A 24851-nucleotide genomic window follows, 5' to 3' on the forward strand; every position below is an offset into this window, starting at 1 on the left:
AATGAGGGAGCCAAGTACCGGAATCTTGTCGTTGGAGTGTTTGACTCCTTTGGTTAAGAAGAAAATCGAGACGCTGCGCATCCAGGTCAAGAAGAGCTCTGCCTCTTGAATGGGGCCCTTGAAACGGGGTCCATCGGAGGTCCTGAACTTCGCGAGATCGATGCGATCATCTGCCGGAGCCGTAGAGGAGACAGAAGCTTCTCTTTTTATCGAAGAAGACAGAATAGCCTTTTCCAAAGCTTTTGTTCGCTCCCGGTCGGAGCGGCGTTGTTCATCTGCCCTTGCTTGAGCCTGCTCCGCTTGTTGCTGTACACTCTGGAGTTGCAAGGCGGTAGTCTTCTGAATTGCCATCAAGGCTTCAAAGCACTCAGCCATCGACATCTCTTCGGCTTCCTGGGCCGGGGGGTTGGGGTCAGCCATTGAAGTGCGAGGGAAGGCTTGTGTCCTAGCGTCCAGTGTCGGGGATGGCGGTAAGGGAACCGAGATTGGGTTGGGGTTTGTGCGGAGGGCGTCTAATTGAGCACGTCGACGGGCTGCACGGAGGATTTCTTCTGAGTCTGCGGCCGGGAGGAGGGGCTTGTTAGCTCTCCTCGTGGTCATTAACCAATGACGAGCGCGTATACAATTGGTCGGCGGGAAGGAGAGGGGCAAGGGAACTGGTGCAAAACCACGTGGCGGGCGCGTATGAGTCCGAAGGGCAAGGGGCGAAGAAGACGAGGTCGAGGATCAGATATGAGTTCAAAGGGCTTCAGGTTACAAGGTCGAATATAAGAATGTACTGCGGATTGCGAGGTCAAAGGCAGAGGTCAAGGCTCCAAAGAGCGAGGGCGAAGGCGAGGACAGAAGGCGATAGCGAGGGCGAAGGCGAGGTCAGAGGGTACTGGAGCTGGATGATGAACCAGAGAGTTGGCGAGGTCGGCGAGTACGTGCAAGCCGGTGATAAGATTACGATGGTCGGTTTGTTTGGAACAAGAAAAAAAAAGTGTGAGGGTCCGGTGGACCCTCACTGGGGAATGACTCGGAAAAGGGGGCTTGGGGACAAGGCGGTACGCCTGGAGTGTTTCTGGGTCCAAACTCTGGGGCGATTTGATTGCACTAGCCGGGAGAGAGGAGGAACTCTCTCGTTAGTCTAAATACAAGCCATCATGAAAAATAGGAAATAGAGTGAAGAGAAGAAATGTGATTGAGCTTACCTAGCCGGGAGAGAGGAGCTAACTTAACTAAGTCCGAAGTTGGAGGCGCGAAGCGCCTCCACCGGAGGGACTTATGCGGTATCGGTGATTTAGGGCTGAGAGCAACGGCCAAAAACCAACTCCCCAACAAATGTTGCTATAGCTCCATAACCCCCGGTGTTTCCACCAAAGTTTTTGGATAATCTGAAAGCCATACATCTTGGCTAATTTTTGATGCACTTTCATGTCACATTTCTACCTGCCCCACCTCTTAAAAAAAACATCAAAAACTCAGCTGTCTTAGCTGTCATGGGGTTTTCTCAATTCTACATTGACCACATTGTACGATTGGGCACCAGCAAGAGCCACCAGAAAAGGGTATGATATACCAAGCCTTCTGATGATTCTAAGTCTCAATGTAGAGGGTGATTACACAAAAACAGAACCACCCAGAGGCCCTGAATGTTGATGTACCTCTCAGGCCAAAATCACCTGTAAGGCTTAAGTCCCTCCCAGAGGGAGGCCGAAGGCCTCCCTCGGGAGGGACTTAGTTAAGTTAGAGAGAGGAGGAACTCTCTGCCGGACGGAAGCGAGCAGCTCGGACTAAGTAATTCGATGCGCAGGGGTCACGTAATCCCGTGACCCTTTGTGTGGAGCCCCATTGATGAGGGGGGCTTCACAGCTGGACTATTTGGAATTGGGACGATGCTGGACTATTCGGAATTTGGATGCTGCTGGACTATTCAGAATTTGGATGATCACTAGAGGCCAAGGCGGCTGCGCCGCTGCAGGGTTTTAAGCTCTGAAGAACAAGCAGCACCATATTCATTTGGAGTAAAATTTGAGTTGGGGTCCAGATGGAGGTGATATGAAGAGTAATCTTCAGTGAACATGAGGCAAATATTGATCATTTGGGGTTGTGATTGTGCCTTGGGCAATTCAGTCTTGTGATTGGTAACAAGTAAGCCATGCATTATGGCAACAATGGGTGACTACACTACCTGTAGCGGTAGTGTGATGATAAAGTAGCAAATTTTAATGGGTCGCTACCGCTACTTTACACGTAATTTTTATGCACTACATTATTTGCAAATTTATTTAATACAGTTTAACTGCAACTACGCTATCAGGGGCATGACCAGCGCCCAAAAGGGATGTTTCCCCCCCTGGATAGAGAATCTCTCTGTGGACCCGGGGTGGGTACCCACTTCACATCTGCCAGACAGTGCCGGTTGTGAAATCTTGTCTACCAGGCAAAGGTAATAAACTGGGTGATACCCGCCTGTACTCTGCTGGCACCCGCCTGTACTCCGCTGGCAACCGCCAGTACTCCGCTGGCACCCGCCAGTACTCTGCTGGCACCCGCCAGTACTCTGCCGGTACCCGTGAGTGCACTGCCAGCACTAGCCAGGTGCTGGGTCCCCCTTTCGGCCTGAAAGCCATGGAAAATGAGTGGACCCGTTATCCAGGGCCAAAACACGCTACGCTACCGGATTTCTGGGGGAAAGAATTATCCCTGGCATTACGCCACGGCTCAAGATGTAAATTACCCACTACGGATAGCGGTAAAGTAGTGGGGCACTCATTTGTATAATTACACAACTGGAACACCCAGATAATGTAGCGTAATGTAGCAACCCATTGTTGATTATGGATTTTCATCTGATCAAATGTAATCTAGTAGCTAGCAGATTAATCATTAACACATCCATTGGTGGCCAAGTCACACTCACATTTTGTGTAGGAAGGGAAAAGTACATATGACCTGAATGAATAATTGTTGCCTCTTGTATAAGGTTCTATGTGGCAAGGTAAATGAATGGTTTGTAAGAGTATGCAAAGGTGATGTATGGAGGTTTGCCATAGAAGACTCATCAGTTGAATAGAATTGCTGTTGCAATTGTACCTTTATCAGAAAATGTGCTACAGCTCCAACATAAGTGTGTCTTCATGTATCCACACCACACAAATTGAGCGGATAAAAACTTGATGAATCTTTGCTGCTCTAATTTATGTCCCATCTTGCTCTGATGTGCGGCGGTGCTGTAGTTCCTAAGTTTCCATTCTGCATACAGGCTGTCCTTGTCCAAGCGGCTGCCCTCATAGATATTGCTCTTCTCCAACACGGTCGCCTGGGAATCGGGTGATGCATTCGGATTAGCGTGATTCAAAGAGCAAGAGAAACCTGATATTTGCATGAGTGTCGTACAAGACTTTGGATGTCGGACAATTGGGATGGTTAAGGTCGGGATGCTAGACAAATGGAGATTGATTGGGCCCTGGAAAAATAATTGGCACAACATGATCTGGGAGAGAACGGGGCAAAGAAGAAAACATTGCAGGGCCAAAAAAACATGCATGTCAGGTTGCACATCTAGGGGTCTATCATTGGCCCTATTAGCGGTATGCCGCCACTGACTGCCAGGCTTCAGCTCATCAGGGATGAGGCAAGTCTGCCCGGTTTTCCTGAACCGGAGCAAAACCTCCGTCGAGGAGGGCAGCATCTCTCGCCAGTCAAGCAGCCCGCCGAGACACTCAGGGGCCACTGGGGGCTCGTAGCTCCCATGCCTCCTCATCTTTGCTCCCAAAGGCCCGGTCGATGGCAGTGATTGCCTGAGCCAATCCTTCTTCCTTCTTTGGCTTCGTTGTTCCCTTGGTTGGACTCGACAGCAAGGAGGGAAAGGAGGAGTGCAGCTGCTCAACCAGCTTGAGCTCGGAGACCTGGAGGCGGAGTTGCGGTTGCTTGGGGCAAGTGAGCGGGTGTCTGAGCCGGCGTAGGTTGAGGTGGGGCAGGATGACAAGACGCTGCGGTGGAGGTGGGAGGTGAGAATTGAGGAGGGGTGTTTGGAAGGCAGGGACAGCCAAGACAGTGGATTGAGCTCAATTCTGGGGACAAAGACGGGTTGCCGGCTATCATCCTGATTGCCGCTGCATTTGAATATGCCAAGGCAGTCAGCACCATCGTCCTACGGGTTGAAGCGCTCCGTGCGAGGTCAGTGTCTCGGCCCTGAAAAAACAGGCAGGCCTGCATCAGCGTTGTCTCTTTTGTTTGGATGAAGGGGCAGAGGTGGGGGCGGTACGCACCAGGTTTCGAGCTCAATCTGGCAGTTCAACACCTTCTTGGGAAGATAGTTGGCCAGTTGTTGGAACGTGGAGTGGGAGACAGTCGGCCGGCCAACAGCGTTGAAGTGATGGCGAGGGAGAGATTGCAGTGGAATCTACCTTCATCTTCAGGGCTGCATGGTTTGTAACTGGGGCAGTAGCGTGGCGGTGGCTTTTTGTTGTTGCATGGGATGCGGTGGAGCTGCTGTATTGATTTGGTAGGTGGGTATAAAAAGGAGGTCCTTGGGTTCAATAAATCCCCAGGGCGTCCTCTGCCGCTGTACTTCCAGCGTGCGGTTTGTCCTCACCCCCTCCGCTGTTGCACTTGCGCAGTTTGAGGGGTTAAAATTGTTGGCCCCCCTTTGCATAATGCCTCCAATGCGGCGTGCTGGGGGTCATCCTCTCACCATTTTTTAACCCTGCTAGACAGGGATGGATGGTGGGCCACAGTGAATCAGCTTGCTGATGTTAGGTGGCTGGGTGCAGATCATTGTCCTTTTTTTGGCTGTTATAATATTGTGGTTTTTTTTTGTTAATTTTGATATTTGTAGAGGAAAAACCCTAAGTTTATTTTTCTGGAAGTTGTAGAGGGGAAACCCTTGATTTTTTTTTTTGTGATTTTTATGGGAAACCCTTGAATTTTTGTTTTGTGATTCAGAGGCTTTAATAAACTTGGATTGGTTTGGAACACCGTATCCACAGTGACGGTAGACTTTATGGCACAGCTCCGCTGTCATGATTTCAGCGGCTACTTGGCGGATCTCCCATTCCAGGTCGTTGGCTTGGTTTAGAAGCTGCGTAGCCCTAAACTGTTGCTTGGTTCCAGCAAAACACAGTTCAATTGGGTTCAACTTTGGGCAGTAGGGTGGCAGAAAAAGGATTCATACCCCAGCAGCGTTGCACAGCTCTCTGAGGCGGTCACCGCGGTGGATCTTGGCGTTGTCTAGCACAATGACTGAGCACGCATCAGGGTATCTGTTCATTCAGGGGAGCTAGAAAAGATAGGCTGTCAGCTTGAAAAGGATGAGGATGAGGAACATGATGGACTCACCAAGCTGAACTCAAATGTTCAAATTTCTCACCAGTAAAGGTGCCAAGCATAGTGGTGAGGTCCAAAAGCCCATCAATTAAGATGGCTGGGAGTAGGCTGATCCAATCAGGGTTCTGGTTGACAAGAAACCTTGCCAAGGGGGTCCCTTTTTCGGACCTTGAAAAAGATCAGAGAAGATCCTTTTCAACAAAAGAGCATTCATCTGGAAAACACCCAAGGGAAGAATTGCCAGCCAATATTGATGAAAAAGTAAAGATTAAGGGCTTACCGGTGAATACCAAGAAATCTGCAGGGAAGAATTCCATGTGTTCAACGTACGCATACTTCACTGCAAGGGACTTGCGGATATTCTTTGTGTCTGGTTTCTTTAACATGATGAAAAGCTTCTCAACAAGGGCTCTGTTAATGCCTGTACTTCTTCAGCTGTCCAATTTCATGAAATTTAACATACATGTCAATTAAATATGTGATGTGATTCAAAAAAAGTTAAAACTAGGTGGTGCCGAGCTCATTGGGGCGCCACCAGCCAAAGGCACCATCCTTTGGGCGCTCAGCTGGCGCCCCTGGACGCGCAACTTTTGAAAAGGTGGCGCCAACAACCCTACAGAAGACTCATACAATTTCTCTTGGATTTCATCCAGGAAGAGGCTGGGCTCAGTATGAACAAGCTCTATCATGAAGGCGCACTTGTCTTGGGTGAGTCCCGCAGGGCGACCACGTCTCTCGTAGTCAATTGGATCCTTGATGACGCATTGAGTTTCTTCAAAGAGGCGCTTCCATCAGCGGAATGACTGGGGTGAGAACTGAATAACCAGTAATTGCTGGATTGACTGGACAGAGAGGCCTTGCTGGGACATTCAGATTATGGTGATTTTTGTTTTGGGGGGGTGGGTGAGGTAGGCCATTGAGGCTAGTTTTGGTAGGACCAAGAGGTTTGGTGAGGTTAGTGTTGATGGGAAAGGGGATGGAGTTGCTGTTGGTGAGGGTTGGCTGGAGGATATTCCAACTGCCCGGATTGGATGTGATGATATAACTACTGTGTTGGGCAGAAACTGTGATATGCTTACTAAGCGCATACCTCAGAAATCCAAAAATATGAAAAAGACCAAGGTTATTTCAAAACACAATATGTAACACCGTCACTTTGGGTCTTCAACGCACGAGCTTTCCACCCTGGACAATTGCGGGCAACCCAAGCTCCTATTGCAGAGGGAACCTCTAGCTTAACACAAACCCCTTGTTTCAGAGGGAGGCGGGTGAAACACCGCCGGGCGCCTCTCGCGGAGCGAGCCTCTGAAAGAGGGGATTGTGGGGTATCCCTGACTTTTGGTGTGAGCGGTTTTGAAATTTAGGTGGGAGGAATTTGTCTCCACTTGTTCCCTATCTTGCAGAGGGAATTTTTGGAGGCCTGTTACACCAATTGAAAGGCCTACATCCGGCCCTTCCCATGCCCAAGCATGGATAAAACTCAGCAAACCATCTGGTGGCCATGGCCCTTTGAAGTTTTACATTTTTGAGACAAGTGACCAGCAGATTGTTCAGGGCTTGCACTGTAATCAAGCCTGCCAGTCGGATGCCATGAATTGCGGCCGTCAATGATCTAAAAAAACCTGACGGGCTGTATCTTCTATAGTACAGCTCCATGTGGATTCCCATTCCTTCCTGCTCCGAGCTCAGCTCCAGCTTTCAAGTCTCAGGAAAGTGAGGTTTTTGTGAAGAATGTTTAATAATAAAAAATACCAGCAGGAAGGCAAGATGCTCGCCTGCTGGGAAATGTGCATCTCATCCAAGGGGGAGCTCATATGAAGACACTATCCACGGTTGAAGTGAATATTACCTAGAGATTGTCATTTGGCACCTGTTGGGGGGTACCTGTCACACTTCAAACCATGCTATCCACACAACCAGGCACCAGCAATGCAAGCAGAGGGTGCAGTAATCCTCAAGGTTAAGTCCTGGACCCTTCATCTGCTTGGCTGGTGGCTAAAAGTGTGCAGCGCTTGTTCTGAAGTGTGGCAGGTACCCCCCAACAGGTGCCAAATGACAATCTCTAATATTACCCAAAATACAGCAAAAATGGGAAATCTCTCACCTCAGGACGGGCACCTAAGTTGCAAGCCCCTCTTCCAGAGGCTCGCTTCGCGAGGCGCCCCTGGCGCGCCAGTCCCCCGGCCCCTGGAACAAGGTTTTTCCCCGTGCGGAGTAACCCCCTCGAATACAGAATTATTCCGCATGTACTGACAAAGGCTAGCAATATATTAATTTAATTTTTATTTTGGGTGTAATAATCAGCATGTCACAGATTATATTGCTCGTGATTATTTCACTGATTGGAGGACTTCCCGTCATTTTTGAATAAATCTGGAATTTCAGATTTCGCAGGGAAATCTGGAATTTGGGACTCTGGATTGCTTTGGGGATCTTCGGGGACCTAGATTCTGCTGCAAAATCTGAAATCTGGCGGCTCAGATCTGACTTTCCAGATTGACGGGAAGTCCTCCATTATATTGGTGCCAAACGGGGCCTCACAACACGCCCTCCGCTTGGGTGCTGATAAACCCACACCCCCTATTTTGGGGGCACACCCACGCCCACACCCTTGAAAAATGGGTGTGCCGCCAAACACATCCACTTTTGGGCGGGTTTTGGCATGTATACACCCAAAAATACACGCCTTTTTTAGTCGGCGAGCCTGGATAACATGCACATATCCAGGCTCGCCAAGAATTTTCCGCCCGGCGCGTGCATAGGATACATAATCCAGGCTTGCAGAGAGGTTACCCTCCGGAGGGGGGATACATGTACTTATGCTGCTCGTCAAGAGGAAACAAGGGGATTCCTCCCGGTGTGGAACTACTCTGAGGGAAGAATAGAGCTTGAGAGGGATTTGGTGCTTGAAGGGCTGCCTCTCAGGGGAACAAGAAAAAGAATATAAGAGTATGGACTCTTAAGGAAAGGTGTGGCTATGGAGATTCTTGAGGTATGTCTAACGGTTTAATTTCTACTAATCTAATAGCAAGTTAAAGGTAATGTAAAGTCTGTCCAACCTGATATATTTGGCATAGACTTATCAAGCTTGTCCACTCTGATTTAATGGCGTAAGCTAGGCTAGTGAATGGTGACCAGTTATCTGAATTTCTGGGGCAGGATCTGATGGGGAACAAAAGGCAGGGCCAAAGAGGGCAGACTATATACAAAATATTATGGGGCTGAGTTGTGGTTGGAAGAAAAGATGAAAAAGTGAAAATTCTCAATCAAGGGGCTGAGGCTGAAACTGCTATGGGGATGGAAAGTTCTGGAATGAGGCTGGAATGTGGAGAGACAATGAAACATCAGAAGAAAGGGATTACATATCATATGAGAGTCTGAAAAGGGAAGGGCTGAAACCAAAGGGTACAAGGGTTAACCAAGATGGGATCTCCATGGTTATTACATGTGTGGCTAATTCCAAATTGGGGTTGTTATACTGGATTGGGAAGGGAGGAAAAGATGATGAATATCCAGGGTCTTTCCTAATAGTCCGGCTCTGTCTGATGGGTGACTTTCTCCCACTTGTGCCTAGCTGTGTGCTTGAGAAATACTGAGTTGGTGTAGGTGGGTATCCAGAAGGTGGGGAAAAAGGGTGAAGAGAGAATGGGGGGCCTGTTGATGGGTATGAGTTGTCCTGGCCTTGATCCTTAAGGGAGGTGGGTGCTTGAGTATTCCAGAGAGGGTTATATTGAGGGAAAAAGACTTTGATTTTGGTGCCATATTCAGGATTGGCTTACCACACCGGTGCTAGCATTAGCCACATCCCCTCTCCCCCCAGGAGGGAAGGCCCACCTCCCTCTCCCATCTCGCCGGTCAAAGAGGAGCTCCTGGGGAGCCTAGATTGTACCCAGGCTTGCCAAGGGGTTTCCCCGGCGAGTAGGACACATAATCCAGGCTTGCCAAGAGATTTCCTTCCGGCAAGGAGGATATATGTATCCTCCTCGCCAAGAGGTTTCCTCTCGGCCTTCCCTCCTGCCCTTTTCAAGCGGGAAAACTCTTGGCAAGAAGGATACATATTGTATCCTCCTTGCCAAGAGGAAACAAGGGAATTCCTCCTGGTGCGAGTATTAGCCGTATCCCTCCTTCCCCCCGCTTGAAAAGGGCAGGAGGCGAGGCCCTCCCTCCCTCCTCATCTCACCGGACAAAGAGGAGGGCTCTCCTCTCGCCGGTCAAAGAGGAGGGCTCTCCTCTTGCCGGTCAAAGAGGAGGGCTCTCCTCTCGCCGGTCAAAGAGGAGCAATGGCCCCATTCTTTTACCGGGGAAGGGGACGTTGTGGTAAGACCAATCAAAACCAAAATCTTTTAAAATAGGTTAAAAATACATTTCACATACATTAAATTTATATACATACCGTCAAAAAGCGTGGAAGAATTCAGTTTACAAGTCATAAGGCTATTACATACAAATTACACAAGAACTGTTTATCTTAAAGCGCTCAAAAGCGCTGAACACCCTTGAAATCACATGTACACAATTTTGTTTTCACATGGTGTTTATTTTATCACAAGTTCACTTAAAAACCACTCATATCTTGGCAATCACCTGAATTAGGTCATATTTTCCCCACTTTGATCTTCAATCACATGTAGCAAATCACTTCTTAGACGTAATTTTCCTTCCCAATTAGTCCAAGCCAAGTGATCTTAACCCAAAGAGGAAAATTGTTTTCATTACATATGTAAATCTTTCCCAACTGGTACATTTATTTCACATTACATTGAACAGCTTTCCTCATTAGTACATTTATTTCACTACATTGTAAATCACTCTCAGACGTGATTTTTCCTATAAAAGGAGGCCTCTCTTGCTCCTTCTTGTTTTCTTTCCCCCTCATGCTTGCATTAGTGAATGAAAATTGATATCATTCAGCAGACATCACTTCAAAAATTGCCCCCTTCCAACATTGTCTTATAAAATTGCCCCTTATCAAATATTGCCTCAACTTCTCACTTTGACTCGAAAATCTGACTTATTAATTTAAATTCAGGAATCTCCCAGAGTAATCATCACGCCAAACTCTTCTAAATTATAACATTACATCAAAATTACATATTACAAGGTTTATAAATAGCAACAAGATTTAAATAGCTTAATTCAGGAAGATTGCGCCACACTAAATTAATAGTGTATCTCCCAGAGCTTAATTACAGGAGGGCATCCCTTCAAGCACCCGTGTAAACTGTCAAATCTTTGATCTTTACATTTCCCCTCCAAGCTCTGCTTACGCCCTGCGTGAGAGTTCCACAACGTACGGCCTCGCACACCTCTTTACAGCTGAGCTGTACGCCCTGTAAAAACCCCGGGGAAGGAAGAAAAGGTACCACCCGACTACACGATCATAGCGGGCATCAACTCTCCCCCGGAGAGGTATAACACCAGGCCATAACACTCCCCCGCAAGCCAATATCACTGATAACAGAGTTGAACACCAAATGGGCTGGTGTGAAACTACATACAAATCTAAGTGTTACTCCCCGACAGACTTGTTAACTGTCAACTTTCACGCATACTGGTTACTATACTAATGCTATTTCTTAAAGACTATACTATGATTTATCTTAAAATGGGACTTTTGGCACCCATGAATCGTGGAACTATTTTAAGGCAACCACACTCCTAAACCAATAATCAATAATATGCTTAGGCCCTGTTTGGCACCAATATAATCAGCGATATATTTCACAGATTATATTGGTGAAATACCAATGGTGTTTGGCGGAGCAATATATCCAATTTCCTGTAATTACATTACTACCCCTTGATATATCGGCAGCTCAGACCCGGCACACACATACATATCATACACCCTCTCCACTGGTCATAAAGGGGATTGACCAGTGCTCAATGTGTACACCACCTCTCGATGATCTCGATGACCAGTCGACTGGTCATTAAGAAGGAGGATACATACACCTTCTAATAGATGACGGGTCACACAAGTCATCCAGGTGTTGTATATTCCTTCTTGATGACCAGTCAACCGGTCATCAAGAGGTTGGGTTCCTCTGGATGACCGTTCAAACAGGCCATCCCAAAGCCTCTTGATGGCTTGTTTGACCGGTCACAGAGATTGACCGGTTGATCTTGTTGACCGTTCATTGAGATCAATCAAGAGGACTTCAACCTTTTGATGACCGGTTGACCGGTCATTGAAAGGGTGAAATCCACCAGAGACCAGTTTAAAGAGGTCAAGTTTCCTGTTTTTGTTTTTGCTTTTGACGACCGGTTGAGCAGTCATCAAGAGGGAAAAGTTCCTGGCAGGGATGACTTTTTGGAATGGTCATCCCAAAGGTGTACAATCTGCGTCGGACCGGGGTGAAGTGTACATAATAATTATTCCGCATGTACTGACAAACGCTAGCAATATATTAATTTAATTTTTATTTTGGGTGTAATAATCAGCATGTCACAGATTATATCTCTCGTGATTATTTCACTGATTATATTGGTGCCAAACGGGGCCTTATATATAAGACTAGGAGCAGCTAACACAGTTATGTCATGTTATGTGAGACAAGCTGGGGAGGTGTGACATGTGCGAGATGTAGGCAATGGGAATTGAACACGCGACAGAGGGAACACTGGGCTCATAACCTGTAAAATCCCCGGGGAAGGAAGAAAAGGTACCACCTGACTACACGATTGTAGCGGGTATCAACTCTCCCCCGGAGAGGTATAACACCAGGCCATAACACGCCCAACACAAGAGCGTGCAACCTTGAATGCCTGTTTAGCAAGGATTGCTAAGAAGGACGTGTGCACGCCACAACATGTCCCAAAGTGGGTGTGTTGGCGCACACACTTTTTTCAAGGGAGTGGGCGTGGGTGTGCCCCCAAAACGGGGTGTGCGTTTATCAAAGCCACCCCCTCTTGACTGCGCCTAACCTCAAGTTGCTCCCCCTTTCCGCTGGTGGCGAAACTCCAACTTCAAGCCACCAAAGCCACCCACCCTTCAGCCAAACTTTACATAAGGGATGCTAACCCTTGCTGCTGCAAAATCAGCGCTACTTTGTGCACACATGTTAGCCGCGGGCTTCCTCTGCTTATCGCACCTAGCTGCGGCGAGGTCAGCGCAACTATTGCAAGATTCTTTGAAGTATTGCAACGGACAGTTGAAAAGTCTTTTACTTATTCAAACTTTTGTAGTCTTTTTAATGACTTTTTGTCAACATGTTTGAGAGACTACTTGTTATGCTTGTGCTCCTTTTCTTTTGTTTATTCTTAAATATTTATGTCTGTCTATTTTATTTTATTTGTCTAGGTAGCTGGTTGACAATAAGAGGGACAATGATATTAATTAACACTATTTATAAAAAAGCTTCTATGCTGAAATATGATTCAACTGCCTGGCTAAGTTCAAGCATCCAGGAGACAGGATGGAGATAGGAATGGGTGGCAAGCCCAAACTTTCACTAAAATTTCAAAACAATCATTTCACATCTTTGTGTTGGGTTCCAAGCTGTCATGTAGATTTTTTGATGCAGATTCTTGCCATGTAAATTAAGCTGAACCCCTAAAGGTACTGCCGCAAAGCCGCCTTGGTCTCTAGTTTATACACTTCAAGGATAATTAAATTTCCCAAAACAAATACTCAAAGTTTGAGGTTGGGAAAATCATTGAAAAAAAATCACTCTGTACTGAAAAAAAATGTGAACTGAGCGTGCTCAGCCAAAAAAATAAAAATGTGTCAGACTGAGTAAAAAAAAATGGGGCACATTTTTAGGGTGATTTGTTGGACAGGCCTGCACAAGGCCCGCATGGGCCCCTAACAGGCCCGTTGGGCCCATTGAAAAAGTAGTAATTGTTTGGAATTCCAATGCTCTGCTAAAATGTGAAATGGGTCAAACTGAATAAAAAACATGGGGGTACATTTTTGGGGAGATTTTTTAGACGGGCCTGAATGAGGCCCACATGGGCCCCACAAAGCCCACTGGGCCCATTGAAAGAGTAGCCCTGGTTAAGAAAGCATATGCTCAGCTAAGAAATAAAAATGTGTCAGACTGAGTAAAAACCCTAGGGGCACATTGTTGGGGAGGCTTTTTGGACAGGCCTGCATCAGGCCCGTATGGGCCAACAGATTTCCAAGGGAAGGAAAGGGCCTGGACATACATTCTGTGAGTGCACAAATGTCATGCAGATGTCAGAAGCCCTTCAATATCTTCTGTTGATTAGTGGTCAATTGGTGCTGTTCTCAAACATCATATGGGCATTCTTAAGCAATACTACTTTTGGGTTGGCCAAACCAGCTTTGGGTGGGCCCTGATGGGCCTGATGCAGGTCTGTCAATAAGCCCTCCCCAAAAGTGTTGCCCCATGTTTTCTACTCAGGTTGACACATTCAGGTTGACACATTTTTGTTTCTTAGCTGAGCATAGGCATTCTTGACCAAGGCTACTCTTTCAATGGGCCCAGTGGGCTTTGTGGGGGCCATGTGGGCCTCATTCAGGCCCGTCCAAAACATCTCCCCAAAAATGTACCCCCTCATTTTTCATTCATTTCAACCCATTTCACATTTTAGCAGAGCATGGGAATTCCAAACAAATACTACTTTTTCGATGGGCCCAACGGGCCTGTTAGGGGCCCATGCGGGCCTTGTGCAGGCCCATCCAACCAATCAACCCAAAAATGTTCCCCATTGTTTTTTACTCAGTCTGACACATTTTTATTTTTTTGGCTGAGCACGCTCAGTTCACATTTTTTTTCAGTATGGAGTGATTTTTTTCAATGATTTTCCCAACCTCAAACTGTGAGTATTTGTTTTGGGAAATTTAATTATCCTTGAAGTGATATAATTCAATGCAAATTTCTCAAATCAGAGGTTACCAGATCTCTGAAACTAGCTATTACTAGAGGCCAAGGCGGCTCCGCCGCTGGGGGGTTCAACCCAAAGTTAACCCTACCACCAAAAAAGTCAAACTCTATGCAACACCAACTCCAGGTCAAATGCCGAAAGAATCAAAGCACGGCACCAATAAACCCATATTACAAAGACTAAGATGTCCCAACCATAATTGTGTAGGGCCTTTTGCATCGCCGCCATCTTATCTCTGTAAAAGTTTAACAGCTTATAGTAGGTCAAACCACGATTGTGAAACCGTCCGGGGGGACCAAGGGAAGGCCCAGTACCTACAGAAATCTATTTACAAAAGTTTTCCTATAGCCAACGCGCAAATGATTTTTTTTGGCTATAACAACATTCAAATTAATGTCACACTCATGGCAAAATCGGGATAACAGCTCAACATGCCGCCAATCTGAGATAAGATTCGTCTTTATCACGAATACAGTCAACATCTCGCCTACACTTGAACACATGGTAGGCCTTCTTCCAAAAAACAACTCGACACGCCCAATGGGTGTTATCGAAAACGTAGAGAACTAACCACTTAAGCCCGGCCACTCTGAAACGCTATTCAACATAGCGGTGCCGGCGACACGGCCTGAAGGAACCTAATCACAATGTAACAAAGGGAGCCAATCTTACAAGCCCGGCCCCTTTGGACCCCTAGTCAATATCCAGAGCGCCGGCGACGCGGCCTGAATGAACCTAATCACAATATCAAGATCAATTGGAATCCAATAATCTCAGCCCTTAGAAGGTAATCTCACCTTAACAATACACCGGCTAGTCCGCCGATCAACACCAATCAGCAAGCCCGAAAACCACGCCCGACACCCTAAGAGACTCGAGTTCAAGCCTAATGTTGTAGCTAGGGTTGGAGAAATGACGAAGTTTACATGGACACGCTTAAAGTTGACATATATACATGTATTAGTTCTAATCGACTCGCCTAAATAGTCAGAACTACACACCTCGTGAACTGTCATAATTGAATATTCAGGTCCCAGACCAGGGTGATTGCCAAATGACATTGAGAGTTCTACGATAGTCCCAATTGCGTTTACCGTTAGGTGATTAACACCTGAATAAGAAGTCGAGTCCGGAGTCGGGAGTGGCGTCGCCGACCTGAAGTCAAGTTTGAGTGATCCATCGCGACTGAAGCCAGAAATTGAACCTTTCATTGAGTAATTCCGCCGAGACAATATGTTCTTTCCGTTGAACGAGCTCGCGCTCAGGTTAACTGGAAAAAGTAGCTCCGGCCCAGGCGCGCTCGACCGGAGAGAAGCCCAAAGAAGATTAGTCTCCACGACACCGAGCCTATCGATATCGTCCAAAACCTGCGCAAGAATGTCAGTGGTGTCAATTTAGAAAAGGCTGAATTTACTCACGTCGAATTCTACGTAAACATCCCCCCAAAAACCGAGGCGGTCTTTATCGCCCAGTGAGTTTTTGGTTGACTTTAGCGCTCGGTTGCTCTGAACCATAATTCCACGTTAGCTCGCTTATCGAGTGATTTCGGGCAATGATTCTCCTGATGAATTCCTTGATGATAACCGAGTAGTTCAAACTATAATCTTATGCGTTTGGAGACTGGGACAAAGTAAACTAACACCTAATATAGTTCGAAATTCCGGAAAAACGACTCCTTGCGCACAGGGTTCGCCTTGGTCACCAGGCGTTGCCATGCTCACCATAAACTCAGTGTGAACTGAAAAAGGGTCGGTGGCATTCCCGGCCTTCTTCTCTGGCAGAGCGAAGATTAGGTTGCCATTCACAACGTCAAAAAGGCCCCCAAGAGGAGAGAGAACCAAGGCACATCGTGTACGCCATGCCAGGGATTCAAGTTAGTCGAAGTATCATAATCCCCATTCGCCGCGCCACCGAGCGGCCTGCGTCGCACCAAGGTTCACGGGTCCGAGCTAGTTGTCTTAGCGACCATACACTTCCATTCACCGTAGGCGGTGCCTTGATAGAACGCTTGTGTTCGACAAAGACGTCTTCGCGCGTTCATATTTGTTTCACTCATCTGGAAAAAGAAGATCAGTTTGATGGAGAGTCGTCCACCATGCTGTAGAAAGTCATGACCACCTCCGTTTAAGATAATTCAATGACCCCAGGTGTAGATTAATGCTGTGTACATTCATATACTCAACGAAAACCCTGCTTCCTTACAATAGGCAAACCGATCTTTCGACATGCCTATCATCGCTTGAACTCAATGTCCGAATTTCAAGATGCGCATGATGCTACATTGCCCCTGATAATCAAATTCTAATGAAGATCAGTTCAGCACCTTATTGAAAGAGTTGCCCAGAAAACAAGCATATTGTCCGCCCTGAGAAACCAGAGATGACGAATGCTCTCCTTCCCAGACTGGCTCGCCAATATCCATTTGAGAATGAGCTTGACAAGAATTTAGGCTATGGCAACAATCCATGACACTGGCAAACATTAACAAAAATAAACTCATGCGAGATTAGCTTATCATCACAGGTCATGCATTTCAAGCGTTTCGAGGAGCATTAGACACCATCTGCTGCTTTATTTGTCAAGGTCACAAGGCGAAAAGAATCAAAACAACATTGAATTTGATGTGTAAACCAAACCTCAATTCTGTCGATTAATAGCGCTATGAAGACGCTCAGCATCGGCGTTGAATAAAACCCGTCTTTAATGGTTCGCACAGTTAGTAATCAGGAAAAATTTATAAGTTGCCTGGTTCAGACGTACCGTGTAGGGAGAGGCTTAAAAATTGATTTATGCACTACATTGACGATGCCTTTCCTTGACTCTGGCTTGACGACGAGTAGATTATTTACATTTGAAACTCTAGATACTGCAACGTAAAGCTGGCCGTGCGAGAATACGTCTGATTCAAGGTAAACGCCAACTTTATTTAAAGTTTGGCCCTGGCTCTTGTTTACCGACATCGCATAAGCGGGCGCAACAGGAAATTGGTAACGAAAGAATGAAAGTCCTGATCTGGCGTTCGACTTGTTTTGTAGTTTTATTCTTGGAAGAGTTATCTCGTCGCCCACGCAAGGACCCGACATCAGTCTCCCTTGAATAAAACCTAAACCAAAGTCGACTACTCTTATCCTCGAACCATTGCAAATACCTGCTCCAATAGACATATTTCGGATTATAACAAGCGGCATTCCCGCTTTTATACGTATCTTGTGTTCCGGGAAACCCAAGAAGGACAGTTTATTCAAACACTCTTCTGGTAAACTGGAGATTGAATCCGGGTCCGGCGTATTGATTGATGTTAAAGTTACGGGATCGCCTTCCAATTTATCTAATACTTCGTCATTAATCTTACCAACATCTTTATTTAATGGCGCCAGGATACATCTTTCGTTGAGATAAGTTGTTGCATCATTCGCGGGACGTAGTGTGCCCATATCACCATAAACAAATGAAATCAAGGCCGATCTCATTTCATCTCGAGATTTCAACGACTTGACTGATATGTGCCAAAGTTTTATAACTGCGAAATCTGATTTTTGTCGCTTGCCTTCTCCTAACAAGAGCAATGAAGAAGCAAACTCGATGTTTTTTTCACCGTCACCTGACGCTATAGCGTCTGCTAGGCCCATATTCTCGTCTAGACCGAATTGCGAGATGCTTTCCCAGATTGTCGATGACCTTATCGTCGAATTATATGCCGGTGGAAATTCGTTATACTTGACAACAGGCAGAATTTGCCGGAAATCACCTGAAAATATGACAGCTTTGCCCCCAAAGTCTTCATTCGAATCACAAAGCCTCTTCAAAGTCCGGTTAACAGCGTCAATGGCGTTTTTGTGGATTGTTACAACCTCATCCCAAACAATTAGTCGTGCATTCTTCAATTTCATCCCAAGGTATGTATCTTCATTGATGGGACAATCGATACCCACAGGCGTGTCAATGGGGATCTTGAAGGCTGAGTGCGCTGTTTGGCCAAACTTCAAGAGCAACGCAGCTACACCGGAGGACGCGACTACTACTTTATCGAATTCGTTGATTGTGGCTAGATCAATGAGACTGTTGAGGAGGAAAGTCTTTCCAGTGCCACCCGGCCCGTCCAAGTAAAATAGACCCTGGCGACCTTTTTTCAAAGCGTTTTTAACCTTCATGTAGAAACAACGCTGTTGGCGGTTGAATTTACGTTTGTCTTTTGATAACCGTGCAGCCGTCACCGAGATGTCTTCAATCTCATCTTCGTCCGCTTTCATATTTTCTAACATCCTTGCCTCCTTCTTCGAAGGGATAAGGCCGCATGAGGTTAAAGTGTTTCCCATGCCTCTGAGGATATCTTCCAGGCGAAAAAGGGCCATAACTTTTCGCTCGGCATCATTGAGACGTTTGCTGTAACGTTGCCGCATGTCGATCCTCGACTGGTCATCTGTAAATGAGAGGTAATGATCCTCCAACAATTTGAGTGGATCCGAAGGAGGTGAATGGACGCAAATGATGGCAAACATCTGAGCAAGTTGGTAACCGGTCCGTATGATCGCGGCTTCGCGTAAGGCTTCATCGTAGAGAAAATCGTTCACAAGCAGACCAAGGACGTTGCAAGCCTCCTGATAATTTTCGCACACTTCTCCGTCGATTGTCCTCAGCTCAACAAACGACGTGAAGCTTCTGCGACAAAGAAGTAAGACTCTGAGGTAAAAGCACTCCCCTGCCAAGTAGGATACTGAGAATATCCTTCCGACGCATTCATCTTTGGTTTTCCGTGGAATCCAACATTTGTCCGCCTTATTCCACCAGAAATAAGCCGGAATATCCTTGTAGAACAAATCGCGGGCGCGTCGACCATCGGCGCCAACTGCATCCTCCAAGTTGAGCAACATGAAGCCGGTTAGCGTCGTTTGAGTCGCTTTCCCGTTGTTGATTTGGCCTTCGAGGCCTTCCTGATTCTCAAAATACACAAGCTGTTCCCCTTCTTCATGTATTCCCAAGCGCGTTACGGAAGGCCAGCGATTGGATAACGGTATCTTAAACAACCTCCATGCAGCTAAAGAAAACAAGGTTAGCAGATTCACTCGAATAATAGAATTGTGAAGTCTAACCTTCGCATGGCCCGATGTATCTTCCTTCAACATAAGACTTCACTTTGTCGTTTGAGTCGATGGCCAAGGATAATCGATCGTGGCCTTTTGTTATATATTTGTACAGATATTTTATCGCGGTCGTGTTCACTGGAACTTCAACGTTAATGTGACACTCGAACATTCTCGTCAAATATGGAGAATAAGGGACCACAGATCCATTGTCAAACGTAGACGCATGTTTCTTTACCGTACGGCCATTGTTCCTCCGGAGGTATACCGGATACGCCCCATCAACGTTAATTGTTCTTTCAGAAAAAGGTTTCGGGAAGCCACTCTTGCATGTCGTCCCGTTCCAGCAAGGGCAACTTTCGCAAGGGCCATGTAACACGAATTCGCACACCAGTCTGTGAAGTACCGGAGAAGTGACAGGGTCTGGGAGTTTGGCCGAGATCATCCTATCGATTTCTTCTGGAGTGACTGGTTGATCACTTTTGTCAACAGTTATCATCAAATGCAGGTGAGGCAAGCCTTGCTTCTGAAACTCGACTGTCCATACGTAGGCGACGACGCGGCCAAACCGTTCAAGCTTGACGAGTTGAAAAATGAGCTCTTTCATCTTCAGGTAAAAGATCCGAGCGACAATTGTCGGGTGATCAAAAGAATTTTCTGTTAAGGGTGTCTCATCGACAATTTCTTTCCAGTTAGGGTTTGCCGTCATCGTTATGAAATAGGACGGTGGACCAAACTTCCGGCAGAGAGCCATCGCGTCATGGTAAAGTTGTTGCATACACCTCGGGCTTCCTATGAAAGTCAATGGTAAAATAACAGTCCTTCCCGACGGGGTTTTCTCGTTTTCCAAGGAATTTACCAGCTTGTTGTATTGGGACGCTTTCAGTTTTGATTGACTGTTGACGATAAATGACGTCCTTTGGTTCTCCACGCAAGCGTACATATCGACTAAGATCTCTTGGAAGAGGGAACGGCCGGCTAGGATTGGCGAGAATTTTTTCCAACGCCTGAATAGCATAAATGAAAACCACTCCAGTGACCCAACTTTCCGGTTATCAACTGGCAAGAGATGTTAGTTTCCTTGATACTCCCCGTAACTTGCGGGACTTAGTTGTGGGTCAATGCTCACCTCGGGCGGTATTTGCTTGATAGAGGTTATCCCATTGCTGTTCCCCATATGGAAAGAACAACGGGTACCTTAAAGGTAAGTAGGCTGAATGAAGATTAGATATAAACTCGAAGCCATCGTCGTGACGGTGGAGCAAGATTTGACGTTCGTCTACAATGTCGCCATTACCTTGAACAACAAGCGCGACCTCGTCAATCGTTGGGCAATTGTATTGTTTAGGATCGGCGCCGGGTGTTGGTACGCCTTGAAGCTTCAGGGTTTTTGCACCGGCCCTCTCGAGGACTTCGATCGCCGAGCAAAATCGCTGAGCATATGGGTTAATTTCGGTAAGCAGATCCATAAGCTCGAGAACGAGGTCTGGATTCATTCGTGCGGCAAGTCCTGCATTGCCTCCCCTCCCTTGAGCTTGCGTGACCCGAAATTGAGCCTCTTCAATTCCCCGGTTCCCCACGACGTAGATTTGGCAGAACCCGGCGTTATCGGTTGTTGGTTGCAAACTTGAGATCCAATGTGTTGACGCGCCCAATATCTTGAAGACGTTGACCCCCATCGGTCCGGCTACGGAGTAGTCAATATTTGTGCCTAAGGATGTGAACAACAGGGCGTTGTTGTACATCCTCGTCAATTGCTGGAAATCGAGTGAACCTGAATCCAAGAAAGGGTATAGCGAGTTAATAAGGATAAAAAGGACATCAAAAAGAGTTTCCTACGTTGATCTTTCTGGGTAAGAAGTCCGCGAAGGAGCCGCGGGTATCGCTTTGCACTGGTGTGCGTGGATGGTATCGAGACTTTATTTTTTTGACAACACATCGAGTAGAGTTTCGTATCTTTCTTGCGGTGGGCCAAAGTCAATTCGTCGTTCCAGTGAAATGTGTAACATCCATTGCAAATGCTCTTGCACGGCCCGACGTAATGTGGAAACTGGTATTCGGTAATGTTTTGGGTGAGGGATTTGTAATCTTGCCGGGTACTGGTCGCTACCTTCTTCTTCGAGGAAGGCATATCCGCTCACGATTGAAGTCAAAATTGAACTTGGCACAACATATGGCGCGATAGGCTTCACGTCTAACCCAACAAAACATAAGCTTTCACTTAAGGGCTCGCGGGGGTCGTCGGGGAAAACTATTATTTAATTCCCCGGGGAATCATGTACGAATCATATCCAGAATTTTGATTTGAAGTCAAAACCCCGGACAACAGGTTGAGCTCTATCATCTCAATCTACAAGCTACTCTTTCGAGAGACTTACCGCATTGAATATGCCTCTTGTTACCCTCTATCTAGCTCGGCTTTGCCTCCAAGTTGCCGGCAAATCAACAAGTGTAATTTTTATCTACATCTATATACATTGCTTTGGTTTCATCGATCAAATTTTGACAAGTAATGAAAAGGATTTTAATTGAGAGTTACAAGAGGCCCGCCAGCGGCACTTAGATTGCGACGAACGATCAATTGAAAGGTGAAAAAAAATCTTGAGTTGCTCTAAAAGCCTGAGGAAAGCGGACTTGCTGCAATTGTCCATATGTTTATGCTTGATGTGCGCTCACGTATGAGGCGAAAGGAACGTAGCTTATCCTGAACCTAATATTTCTTCATACGCTTGGCGGCCTCCTTGAGGACGGCTTTGCGTGGGCGGCCGCGTTTTGGTTTGGCTGGTTGGATAGTCTCTTCCTCGTCCTCAGTCCCTTCGTCTTCCTCGGTAACCTCATCGTTCGAAAAATCTTTGTTATCATCATCCGATTTATTCGACGTAGATCGGTCGACTGCCTTGCCCTTAAAGGAACAGTCATCCCGGGGAGCATCATGTACGCTTGAGTTTGCGTGATTCACTTCGCCGTTACCCTGAGGAGTATGGTCACGAGGCTTTGTTTTCGTTTGGCTGGCCCCGGGCGCTTTAAGTTGGGTTTTGTTGACTGATGGGGAGGCAACGGTTGGTTTCCCAGGCACCTTTGATGTGGATTGATTGGGTTGACTTTGGTAAGTCGGCGACTTCTTCGGACTCGGGCTGAATTTCGTTCTGTAAATAAATATCGTTAGTCTTGAGGAAATGCCGTCAGTTGATACAGCTAAAGTAACAAACATCTTGAGTCCATTACTACAGGCAACATTTGGAGTGGTCGTCGTTGCATTCCGCCCGATCTGATGCCCGTTGCTTATGCTTACCGACGAGACCTGCGGTTCCGGGAACGAATATGAATAAATAATCCTACAATATCACGAAAACGAGATTTATGTAATCATTCGGACTAACTAAAACAACCGCTGTGTGACCATCCATATCGAAATCGACCAGTCGGCCTATGATGAAAACTTCACGTCCAACTTGATACAACGTGTGCGTTTTAATTAAATTCTTTGTACCGGGGACGACGTACTTAATATTGAAACGACGGTGGCATCGTTGCTGCGTGAGGATCCTGGTTAGCTGTGGTACACATCGAGGAGAGGTGTTATTAGGAACCTACCTCCGCGTCCCAATCACAGTGAGCTACAGTCACCTCTAGCCGAGTCCCAGCGTCGTGGTCCGACACAATCTCGCGGCAGTCGACCACCATTCCAAGGCTTGAGACATTGGTCTTCGAGTTGAAATCAGGTTGATCCGGGCCGTTTTCACCGATCCGGGTCACAGTCTCGTGTGCGTAAGATAAAATAGGCGTTGACCCATCGTTCATTGCGATAAGTTTACCGGAAATCGCGTAGATCGAGTTTTGGCTTAAGGTGTTATTAAGCGCCGAGTTCGTGAGAAGTTGAACCTCAAAGTTCTCGCGCTTGTTAGCATCGAGGCCACCGCATTGGAAAAAACTGGGGGTTTTGACATATCCGTATTGGTTCGCGCGAACGGTGTCAACGGAGGACTTGATAACGAGATTTTAGTAAGGAAAGGATATCAAACTGATGGCTGGGCAGAACTACTTACGTCTTCAATGGGGGCGAAGTGGCCGGTGAAATCGGCTGGGTGGTTGGGTGTGCGGAGAAGAGACATGTTGACGCTATAGGTCACGGTAAGGAATAAGGTGAGTATCGGATGTGCGAGAATGGGAACTTATGCGAATGATAGGAGTCTGGCTAGGGGGCACGGGCTAACAGTTCAAAGTTGTTGATAAGTGTTGATCTTATGCGGCGAGCTGTTTTTAACGTAGGAATTGATTAGACGATTGAGAAGAGCTGAAATCAGTTGTTTGATGGGAGGATGGAGGACAGTGGAAGTTAGTCACGAAGCTCATCTTAAATAAAGTAGACGTTGAAGCTTACGGTGACGGTTGTCGAGGGTCTGGTCGGGTGGACATTCAGGAAATGCCCTAGCCTCGCTGGACTGGCTCCGAATGGCTGGACTGGCCACGCATGACAACGTTCGAAAGGATTCATACCAAGGTGTTATTGAAAAATGGCGGTCAGGTCTGTCCGGATTCGCGCTCCTGGGTGAAACGGTAACCTTGGGCCCACCTTGGCCCGATTAGTCGCGCCTTGTGACAGTTGACGTGGGGTGTAACGGTCAATTGAATTGAGGGTCTAAGTACTGCCGGAACCGTCACAACACGAGACGACGGGCTGGCCGGATGAGGAATGGAAACGACCTGTTGTGAGGGCTGCGGTATTGGTGTGTTCCTTGATTTACTCGGGTCCTCGCGAAGGGGGGAGATTAAGCGGGATTGCCTTTATGGAAACCGCTGCAGGGTTCAACGATCGGATAGGGAAACGAAGGAATCAACGTTTTGTGGGCCTGGCAGTACTGGTGTATTTGTTGATTTTCTGTGTCCTGGCGAAAATGGCCCATTGGGGAGGAATGTTTCACATGGATATTGTTGCTGGTGAATTTGGGTTTTCGGTTTGCGTACATATGATGCAGGGTCCAACGTTAGAATAGTCAAGTCGGCATTCGTGTATATAGCTGGGACCGGCGGGTGTTTGATTGTTCCCCAGGGAGTTTGGGGATGCTGAATGTGAAGCTAACCACCTCCCTCAACCCTTCCGCTGTCGCACGTGCGCAGTTTGAAGGGCGAAGAGTGGGCCCCCCACTGGCTTGCAGCATTTCCTGCGGGCCGGGGGCCTTCATGTCCAGTCCTTTTGACCCGTGCGCTTGACGCGGGCTGGGGGCTGAGTCTGTGGCACAGCACTTCTGCTGATGTTGGAAGGCTATTTTAATTTTTTTACTTGAATTTGAATGAATTTTAATTTGTTTATGTAACCGTAGATTGTAGATTGGTTGTATTTGTAGGTTATTCATATTTTTGTGCTGGGGGATAGGTACTTTTGTCGCCATTTTTGTGATTTTTTTGTAAATTGTAGGCAAAACCCTTGAATTTTTTTTTTAAGTTCTGGCAAATCTGTGTCTTTAATAAACTTGGATTAAGGGTGTTCAAAGTTGATAAATTCATAAACATAAATTTTTTGAAAAAAACATTGATGCACCCCCCAAACACCAAACCTCCCTGCCTCGTAGATCCGTAATAATTACATACACCCAGTCTGAGTGG

General features: G+C 46.7%; 1 protein-coding gene across 1 annotated transcript; it reads right to left on the bottom strand.

Moving 5' to 3' along the window:
• Nucleotides 1–3707: 3707 nt before the first annotated feature.
• Nucleotides 3708–4400, bottom strand: PtA15_7A708 (uncharacterized protein; the record flags this gene model as incomplete). Its single annotated transcript, XM_053171343.1, has 2 exons — nt 3708–3977; nt 4395–4400. 2 exons carry the CDS (start codon nt 4398–4400, stop codon nt 3708–3710), a joined length of 276 nt encoding a protein of 91 aa, XP_053022534.1.
• Between the last annotated feature and the right edge of the window lie 20451 nt (nt 4401–24851).

Source organism: Puccinia triticina, chromosome 7A (assembly GCF_026914185.1).
Source record: "Puccinia triticina chromosome 7A, complete sequence".
Lineage (NCBI taxonomy): Eukaryota > Fungi > Basidiomycota > Pucciniomycetes > Pucciniales > Pucciniaceae > Puccinia > Puccinia triticina.